At 42.9% G+C, this 10612-nt stretch overlaps 1 protein-coding gene across 3 annotated transcripts; it reads right to left on the bottom strand.

Annotated features, from left to right (window-relative positions):
- Positions 1–306: 306 nt before the first annotated feature.
- LOC148874626 (chaperone protein dnaJ 20, chloroplastic-like) lies at positions 307–2130 on the bottom strand. 3 transcript variants are annotated; one of them, XM_088965109.1, is made up of 3 exons: positions 1913–2130; positions 1297–1838; positions 307–653 (listed from the first exon to the last, which is right to left on the bottom strand). In XM_088965109.1, the coding sequence occupies exons 2-3, from the start codon at positions 1765–1767 to the stop codon at positions 507–509; spliced, it is 618 nt and encodes a 205-aa protein (XP_088821235.1). In that variant the 5' UTR covers positions 1768–1838; positions 1913–2130; the 3' UTR covers positions 307–506. The 3 variants fall into 3 exon arrangements, with proteins under 3 accessions (XP_088821235.1, XP_088821237.1, XP_088821236.1); XM_088965111.1 differs by having other exon boundaries at positions 1297–1832; positions 1913–2112; XM_088965110.1 differs by lacking the exon at positions 1913–2130 and having other exon boundaries at positions 1297–1898.
- Between the last annotated feature and the right edge of the window lie 8482 nt (positions 2131–10612).

Consider the following 10612-nt stretch of genomic DNA (forward strand, 5'->3'; position numbering starts at 1 on the left):
TCTGCTGTATTGGATATTCTCAATTCTTCAGTGTATTGACTTTGCACTAAAGCTAGACATCTTTCCTTGACGGAGAGATATTCCATGGCAAGGGGAATCTGCTCAAGCCCATCAACATTGACATTTTCTGCCTTTCTGGTGTATATTTGAAATTAATAAAATGAAGACAAGCTATTTAAGTTCTCTGATCCAAACCCATGAGTCTAAAAAAGAAAATTAGTACAATTAATAGATGGTATGGTAGGCGATCAGACTTTGATTCACATTCAAAGAACAATTGACAAAGGATTTATAAACATAGTAAAATGGCAGGTAAACAGCGAACTTACTATTTTCTGTACAATATGCTTTTCATACAAGTTACCGTAGCTAACATATAGATTCATAGAAAAGGAAGATATAATCTTCTGTTTCAGGTAAAAATCTCTAATCTTAAACCACCTTTCATTGACAAGAAGCTCAATAAGTATGTATATACATATATCAAATTTCAAATCAAGAAATGGTTACTCTGCTGATGATTCATTCTTTTGCCTGCGCATCCGAGCTGCCCATGACATGTTTCCCCTGGAGTTCTTGTACATGCTCCTTTTCTTCAACTCTGAAAGTTGAGATTGCCATCTGTTCCTCCACTCACCTCTCTCTTCCAATCCCTAATAAAAAATGAAATCCTAAAATCAGAGCATAAACAGAAAAAGAGAGATGAAACCCAGATCTCAAAATTAAATAAGTACACAGCTAAATAAATAAAATATTGGAAGGACAAGAAAAACTAAGAAAATCAAATTCAGAAGGTACAGAAACCCAGTAACTAAACATCAGACCTAGAAATGGAAACAGACAAGTAGGCAACAACAATCCTCCAATCCAGAGGCCATCTTAATGAAGAGACAGAAGATATAACCATAACTACCAAATTATGATGAAAGTACTTAAAATTAAAAAACAAGCTCCGAAATCCTGCACACTCCAGAGTCCAGATAGATGCAAAGGCAACCAAAAAATTATGAAAGCAACACCAAATAAGAATCTGCCACCAAACAGAAAGCCCCGGATTCCATAATAGAAAAAAGCATATATTCCAAACAACTACGATCTAAAAATTAAAAAAGAAATTCTCAGAACAACATAGATTCTGTAGAAAAAAAAAGTAAGTCCAGATCTAAGAACCAAAATCCAAAGATGCATAAATAAACTCAAAAATTGGCATAAACCAAGGTAAACCCAGATCAAATTTTCAGGAAAAGATAAAAAATCCATCAGAAAAAAAAAAAAAAAAAAAGATCGAAAAAGCACCTCATCGTATTGATATCGCTTACGAGAGGAGAAAGCGAGATGCAAGCCCATGGCCAAATCCCTATCATACAAAGCTCTACTGCTTGGGTCGGATAAAACCTCGTATGCCTCCTGTATCTGAATAAACCTCCTCGTGTACTCATCTATCCGGTCTGGTGGGGACACGTCCGGATGGTACTTCCTGGCCAACTGCTTGTAAGCTTGCTTGATTTCCGAAAACGTCCCACTTTCCGATATGCCCAACAACTCATAGAAACTCATCCCTGAATTCTCAGTCACAAACCCGTCGTTAATGGCGGCTTTTGTTCTGAAAGACCCACCACGATTTTCGATGAAAAAATTTGTTCTGGCCTTTTGGGTATTGAAGAAAACACAACTACAAGCTTCACCCGTCCATCTTCTGCTAGAAACTATTGTTTTCGCATACAGATAGAAGCGAGCATCGCTACCAGAGATCAATCCATGGCTCATCTTGTTCGGTTCTCTTGCTTTGTTCCGCTCTGCTTTCTTTTCCCTTTTCTTTTAACTTTGGACAACTGTTGCTACAAAAACAACAGGGAAATTAAAAAAAAAAAAAAAAAAAAAAAGTGGAAATTGTAGAATGAAATGGCTTTACTTTCTGTTTGACTGGGCTAAAATAGCCAAGAGCCCAAGATAATCTTTCTGATTATTGGGCTTCAAATCCTGTTGGAAACTGATTATTGGCTAAAATAGAAAGTATACATATATAATGCTTTGGTGGATGAGTTAATCCTGCCAGGCGTTTTCACCCAGAAAACCCAAAACGAAAAAGGACTTTTGTGAGGCTAGAGTTTCTATTTTCTAATCGTATCTGCTGGTTTGTTTCGAAATCTATAATTATAACAACTTTTTTTTTTTTAATTTTTTATTTTATTTTATTCTATATAATTAATGCCCCGTTTCATTTGTGGGAATAGGGTCTAGAATGTAATCGGAATGGGCTATTCCGATTCCAACTGTTTGGTTGGATGGAATCGGAATCTCATTCCCATTTCTGTTGGAATGGCATTCCCCCATTTGAGGGAATGGCCATTCCCTGCCCTCCCTCAGGAATGAAATTCCATTCATGCTGATTTCAATTCCCATTCACACTCCTGCCTCAACCAAACAGATTATGGGAATGAACCATTCCAATTTTGATTTCAATTTCAGAGAATTTTGGTTCTAATTCCAATTCTGACTACAAATCAAATAGACCCTAAATATTTTTAACTAATTTTTTTGAAGACAAGTACATTTCATTTGATCAAGAAACTTGAATACAAAGAATTGGTAACAGTACCAAGCGAGAAAGTGCAAGACAAATTCTTAGCGTGACATGAGTCGAGCATCGACCAAGTGAACACTGTCTTATAAGCAGTGTTAACCGAACTCCAAGCCCTTCGAGCCTCACGAACCACTCCCAATACCACTCCCGAGACCAACCCCTTTGCCCATGAAGAATCCTCACATCCCCATACTTCCCATTCAAGCTCCACCCATGACCACCCTCATCAACACGTCAAGCTGTCAGTCCCAAAATTTAACAAGGATGATCCGAGCGGTTGGATTTATAAGGCGGAACAGTATTTTGAATTTCAAAATATTATTCCGGACCAATAGGTGCAGCTAAATTCCTTCCATTTGGAAGGCATCGCCTTACAGTGGCATAGGTGGTTGACCAAGCATCATGGACTGCTCACATGGGAAGAACTCTCCAAAGCGGTGTTACAACGGTTCGACCCCACCGACTACGAGGACCCATCAGAGGCGTTAACCCGCCTGAAGCAAACCACCACTGTGATAGATTATCAAGAAGCCTTCGAGAGGCTCTCTCACCGAGTTGACGGCCTACCCGAGAGTTTTCTCATTGGTTGTTTCATTGCAGGACTTCGTGATGACGTTCGTTTAGATGTGAAGATCAAGCAGCCTCAAACCTTGATAGAGATGATTGGAGTGGCCCGGTTAATTGAGGAGCGAAATCACTTACAGTAGAGAGCTAGCCAGCCGGTTCGATCCCCATCAGCCATGACAACCCAGAAGGTGTCACCCAACCCCATGGCCGGTGTACTTGGGCCTCCACCAGGCTCGTGCGTGAACCAGGTTTCTAGTGCTTCTTCCCCAACATTCTGGCGACTCACCAACCAGGAGGCGCGAGAACGTCATGAGAAGGGGTTGTGTTACTACTGTGATGAGAAGTTCACCCCCGGCCACTGTTGTGCACATCCACAACTGTTCATGATTGAGGATCCAGAACCGGTAGATGTGGAGATTGTCGAATCAGAGGAAGAAAACCAAGAAGCCATTCCTGAAATCTCCTTCCATGCTATTGCAGGAGCTGAGCACCCGCAAACTATACATGTTTTTGGGAAACTGAAAAACAAGAACGTGACCGTATTAATTGATGGCGGTAGCACCCACAACTTCATTGACCAAGCCATCATCTCCAAGTTCGGGTTGCCAGTGAACCGAGACAAGAGATTTCAAGTTATGGTGGCCAATTGTGAAAAGATCGAGTGCATGGGGCAGTGCCGAGCTCTCACTCTCGCCATTCAAGGATGCCCCGTTACCGCTGACTATTATGTTCTTCCCGTCACAGCATGCCAGTTGGTGTTGGGAGTACAGTGGCTAAAGACGCTTGGACCCGTCGAGATGGATTACAAACAACTAACCTTGACGTTCAAAAAGGAGGGACTTTCTTGCACCTTCCAAGGATTGGGACAAGCCAGCATCGAAGCCTTAACCAACAAGGAATGCAATGGATTACAAGGTACGGGTTTTTTTTTTCAAATAGTTCCTTCACATAGCAGCGGCCAACCAAGTTTTCTTCCACCCAAGATGGACCACCTTCTCACTGAATTTTCCCATGTGTTTGAGCCGCCCACAAGCCTGCCTCCTAAACAACCACATGACCACCGGATTGCACTACTTCCCGACAAAGGACCGGTTAGTGTGAGGCCATATCGATACCCGTATTACCAAAAGACCGAAATAGAGAAGATGGTGAAAGAGCTTTTGCAGACAGGCTGATAAGACCAAGCAATAGCCCATTCTCATCGCCGGTTTTGCTAGTGAAGAAGGCTGATGGAGCTTGGCGGTTTTGCGTGGATTACCGAGCACTGAACGAAATCACTATTAAAAACAAGTATCCCATCCCCGTGATTGATGAATTATTAGATGAGCTCTACAGCACCAAATTTTACTCCAAACTATATCTATGGTCGGGATACCATCAGATTCGAGTGCAAGAAGAAGACGTTCCTAAAACGGCTTTCTGAACACATGAAGGGCATTACGAGTTCTTAGTGATGCCGTTCGGCTTGACGAATGCACCTGCAACTTTTCAAAGCCTCATGAACGACCTCTTCTGCCCATACCTCCGGAAATTTATTTTGGTCTTCTTCGATGACATTTTGGTTTATTCTAAATCATGGGAATACCACCTATCTCATTTGAGAGTTGTTCTAACTGTATTATCCTCTAACAAATTATTTGTAAAAATGTCAAAATGTCAATTTGGTGTTTCGTAGGTCGAGTACTTGGGCCATGTGATTTCAGAACAAGGCGTGTCCGTTGATCCAGCCAAAATACAAGTTATTCTCGCATGGCCTACACCGACATCAGCAAAGGGGGTCCATGGCTTCCTTGGGTTAGCAGTATATTACCGGAAGTTCATCCGCAACTTTGGAAGCATTGCAGCTCCCTTAACCCAACTATTGACCAAAGGGGGATTCCAATGGAACGAGGCACCAGAGTTGGCCTTTCAGCAGTTGAAGAAGGCACTCACTTGACCACCAATCCTACGTCTACCAGATTTCTCCCAACAGTTTGTGATTGAATGCGATGCGAGTGGAACCGGGATTGGCACCATCTTCATCCAATAAGACCGACCGGTGGCCTACTTCAGTGAAGCATTGAAAGGTTCAGCCTTGGCATTATCCACCTATGAGAAGGAGATGCTAGCTATTGTCAAAGCCGTTAAGAAATGGCACCCATATCTGCTTGGGAAACCATTCACAGTCCACACCAACCAAAAAAGTCTTAAATATTTACTCGAGCAGAGGATAACCACACCGGCACAAACGCAGTGGCTACCAAAGATACTAGGCTACGACTATGAGATCAAGCATAAAAAAGTGGCCGAGAACCAAGGTGCGGATTCCTTGTCACGTATGGCTGAATTTCAGTTTCTTTCCATCTCTATACCACACGCAGACTGGTGGCCGACGCTACAGGAAGAGGTCAAACAAGACACCTTTTATGGAGAATTGATAAAAAGGCGACCCCCCCACAAGTTGCTCCAACGAGATGGGGTATGGTTCAAGGGGGACAAGATTTATTTGAGCCCCACCTCCACCTTGCTTTCAAAGGTGATGGCGGACTGCCACTCATCCCCTGTAGGGGGACACTTTGGGTTTCATAAGACCCTCTCTCGCATCAAGCACAGCTTCCTTTGGCCCCACATGTGTCGGACGGTGAAGGAGTTCTTGCAGCAATGTGACGTATGTCAACGCTTCAAAACAGATTGCATGAAACTAACGGGATTGCTTCAGCCATTACCAATTCCTACTCAAATGTGGACAGACATCTCCATGGACTTTATTGAAGGATTGCCTCCCTCCAATGGGTACACGGTTATCATGGTAATTGTGGATCAGTTGACAAAATATGCCCACTTCATTCCCTTAAAACACCCATTCACTGCCACCACAGTTGCGAAGGCATTTGTTGCCAACGTTGTCTGCCTACACAGAGTACCAACATCAATTGTTAGCGACCGTGACAAGGTATTCATCAGCTCATTCTGGCAGACACTTTTTCAGATGCATGGGACAAATTTGTGTATGAGCTCAAGTTACCACCCCCAAACCGACGGGCAAACCGAAGTTGTTAACCAAACGTTGGAGCAATATCTACGGTGCTTTGCAGATGACCAGCCGCGAAAATGGATAGAGTGGGTTCCTTGGGCAAAATACAGCTACAACACCTCCACTCACTCTTCCACCAAAATGACACCCTTCGCAACAGTCTACGGGATCCCAACCCCTAGTCTCCTGACCTATGTACCGGGTACTGCTCGAGTAGGGGCAGTTGATGAATACTTGCGTGACCGGGACATCATCCTATGCGAGCTACAACATAACCTCCAGGTAGCCCAAAACCGGATGAAATGTCAAGCAGACTAGCACCGACGAAAAGTCTCGTTCGTAGTAGGTGACTTCGTGTATGTGAAGCTACAGCCTTACCGGTAGACATCGGTGGCATTTCGGCATTCCATGAAGCTTGCCCCATGTTATTTTGGGCCATACCCAATCATTGAGAAGATTGGTCCAGTAGCCTACCGCTTAGCCTTGCCCCCCGGCTCTCAAATCCACAATGTGTTTCATGTCAGCTTGCTGCGGATGCACTTGGGACCCATCACCCCTACTTCCACTCAGCTTCCTCCAATCTCGGATACTTCAACCATCCTACCCCAACCGGAAGCAATCCTGGATTGTCGTATTATTCACAAGGGCAAATACCGCCCAAAATCCGAAGTCTTAGTCAAATGGATTGGGGCGCAGACTGAGGATGCAACCTGGGAGAATGAATGGTGCTTCAGAAAATCTTATCCTGACTTCCTTGTGGACAAGGATCCTTCAGGGGGGAGGAAATGATATGTGCATATGCATGCATGCACTAGGTGCGCAACAGTTGAAGACCCGGTCAAAGTGGATAGTAGCAGAAGACCCGGTCATGTTAGCTCTTAGTTGGGATAAGCCTTAACCATTCAGTTTTAATTCTATTAGAATAGATAAGTCTTCAATTCTGTTCCTAGATAAGTGCATTTTGTTTCCTAGATAAGTGCATTAGATAAGTCTTCAATTCTGTTCCTAGATAAGTGCATTCTATTTCCTAGATAAGTGCATTATGTTTTTTTGTTGATAAGCTCCTAAGATTAAGGGTCAGTAGTTTCTATTCTAGATCCTTCTCCCTCTTGTTAGATAACTTGAGTGTATCATACATCCGTTTCCAACAATGCAATTGCCCACCAAGTAACTGCCACAAAAATAGCCACCAAGAGATTGCAATTACCACCAAAATACTACAACCGGCGGTGAAAATAACCATTGTACCAAAACTACAATGGATTTGGGCTTTGAGAAACAGGCATGGATGGCAAACAAAGTAGCGATTATGGCCATCACCCAACAAAAAAAGACCGAATAGTGCACCCCCTATACCAAGTTCCCTACACAATAGAAGCAAAGAAATAACAAAAACAACAAGGGAACAAAAAAAAAAACATGCAAGGGGAAAAACAACAGAGGATGGAAGAAGGATGTAAAAACGACAAAGAGTGTAAGAAGGATGAAGAACTAAAGCAAAGGAGCAAAGAAATAACAAAAACAACAAAGGAACAAAAAAGAAAAACATGTAAGGGGAAAAATGACAGAGGATGGAAGAAGGATGTAAAAACGATAGAGAATGTAAGAAGGATGTAAAAACGATAGAGGATGTAAGAAGGATGAAGAACTAAAGTGAAGGAGCAAAGAAATAACAAAAACAACAAAGGAACAAAAAAGAAAAATGTGTAAGGGGAAAAACGATAGAGGATGGAAGAAGGATGTAAAAATGACAGAGGATGTAAGAAGGATGAAAAACTAAAGCAAAGGATGAAAAAAAAAACAAAGGATGGAAAAACAAATGGCAAAGGATGTAAAATGACAGAAGATGGAAAAAATGACAGAGGATGTAAGGAGGATGAAGAACTGAAACAAAGAAACAGAAAGACTAGGAGGGAGAGAGGAGTGAGAAAAGGAGAGAAGGGGTGAAGAGAAATAAGAGGACTAGAGAGAACAAGGAGGAAAAGAAAAGGGAGATGGGGGGCTCCATAAGGGGAGCCACCCCATTGGACCGAAGGTGAAAGAGGAGACAATCAAAGGCAGAGAAAGAAAAAACCTTGAGGAAGTCTCGAGAGGAAGGCTCTCTCTAGAAAGAGAGGGAAGAAGCCTCTGGAAAACCCAGAGAATTATATAACAATAGACAAAATCTAACTCTACTTTAAAAATTACTTAAAGTACCCTTTGAAGGGATTAGAGTGAAGGGATAGGAAATCCATCACATAGATGCCCAAAGATTGCAGAATAAGGGGGCCAATTTCAAAAATTTTTCTCCCCTTCAACTGGGAATCGAATTCCCCATATAGAAAATCATATTTTCAATGATCATTCTTGAACCATAAACTGAACCGGATCTGAACCAAAAGGAGTAGGGAGGGATAATACCTGATACAGAGAAGTAGTATCTCCCAATGGAGGTGTTCACACCCAATGAAGGATCCAAAATCTGCTCCCAGTTGGGCTTCCTTATATGGCATGGGACCCAAACATTGATCTACACATCATCCACATGGGCTCAGCCCAGCCTTTGTTACAAGGCCTGGCTGAATACACTCTTATGGACAGTGCACCCCCTGAAACCCATCAGATGGGCTCTATGGGCCCAACACTTACCCTAAGTGGTCCCTGGGCCAAGCCACCTTGTAACACCCAATGACTGTGGGCAAATGCAAGATTAGCCCATCAGGTATTATCCTCAATGGCCTTACACTTAACCTCTCAGCCCATAATGATCATACACTGCCCGACAAGAGAGGACCTCTCCCTCGGCTGGAAGGAACAGTGTTGCGCTCTCTGCTTATATGGATCCTGGGAATTAAAACCTTTTGCAAATCATTTCGAAACCATAATATATATACTTTTATATCTCATATAAAATATATTTTGCAAAAACAAATCTCAACGATTGAAATCGGCTGTCGGCAGTCTTGGTTTCCATAAGTGAGAGTGCATCCCCGATCATTACCTTTGTCCGACAAAGGGGCTGATCCTGTCACTATGATCACCCACTCAGATGAATTCTTAGACTGTCCCAACATACCCAGGTTTGGACACCCGCTAAGTATCTCACTGATTTGTACATCAAAGACAACCCAATCCGACACCTAGTGCAGTATCATAATCGAGTCTAGGGGTCGGGTGTAACTTTCCAGTTTTGCCCATCAATCTCCAAGGTCCAGGGCAATACTAGAAATCTGGTCCAGTTCAAAGATTCAATTAATCCCACACTGTATGTGGCTAGGGTCTCACCCCGGTAGCTGAGACAAGCCACCCCAACCGACTTGGTGGCACCACAGTGTCAGCCTTGTCAAGATAGGTCTCCCCAGACCGACCCACTGGCTGTGAACATTCTAAACTTACACGAGTCTCATTAAGTGTCCAGTTTAAGGGTATTACACAGAAACATAACAAGGGAACATGAATCAAATATGCACTTTTATTCATTTACAATAAACTCATAAAGTACATCAATTTGATTGAAGCTAAGGGCATACAAAATTATCTAACATCTTGGACTCTCTAGGTGGATAGGGTCTAGGCCCAATCCTATCAGCTGATCCATGTCAAAATTCTCCCCTTAAGTGACTAATCAAATTAGCCCAGTTTGAAATGGGCTTAAGGTCCATTTTAGGTTAAGTTTTCATTTAGCCTTCCAAACCGCTGCCCAGTTGGGCTTCCTTGTATGGCGTGGGACCCAAACATTGATCTACACATCATCCACATGGGCTCAGCCCAGCCTTTGTTACAAGGCCTGGCTGAATACACTCTTATGGACAGTGCACCCCCTGAAACCCATCAGATGGGCTCTATGGGCCCAACACTTACCCTAAGTGGTCCCTGGGCCAAGCCACCTTGTAACACCCAATGACTGTGGGCAGATGCAAGATTAGCCCATCAGGTATTATCCTCAATGGCCTTACACTTAACCTCTCAGCCCATAATGATCATACACTGCCCGACAAGAGAGGACCTCTCCCTCGGCTGGAAGGAACAGTGTTGCGCTCTCTGCTTATATGGATCCTGGGAATTAAAACCTTCTGCAAATCATTTCGAAACCAAAATATATATACTTTTATATCTCATATAAAATATATTTTGCAAAAACAAATCTCAACGATTGAAATCGGCTGTCGACAATCTTGGTTTCCATCAGTGAGAGTGCTTCCCCGATCATTACCTTTGTCCGACAAAGGGGCTGATCTTGTCACTATGATCACCCACTGAGATGAATTCTCAAACTGTCCCAACATACCCAGGTTTTGACCCCCACTAAGGATCTCACTGGTTGGTACATCAAAGACATCCCAATCCGACACCTAGTGCAGTATCATAATCGAGTCTAGGGGTCAGGTGTAACTTTCCAGTTGTGCTCATCAATCTCCAAGGTCCAGGGCAATACTGGAAATCTGGTCCAGTTCAAAGATTCAATTAGT

The sequence above is a fragment of the Nelumbo lutea genome, chromosome 1, assembly GCF_056320005.1.
Source record: "Nelumbo lutea isolate HS-2025 chromosome 1, American lotus-T2T, whole genome shotgun sequence".
Classification (NCBI taxonomy): domain Eukaryota; kingdom Viridiplantae; phylum Streptophyta; class Magnoliopsida; order Proteales; family Nelumbonaceae; genus Nelumbo; species Nelumbo lutea.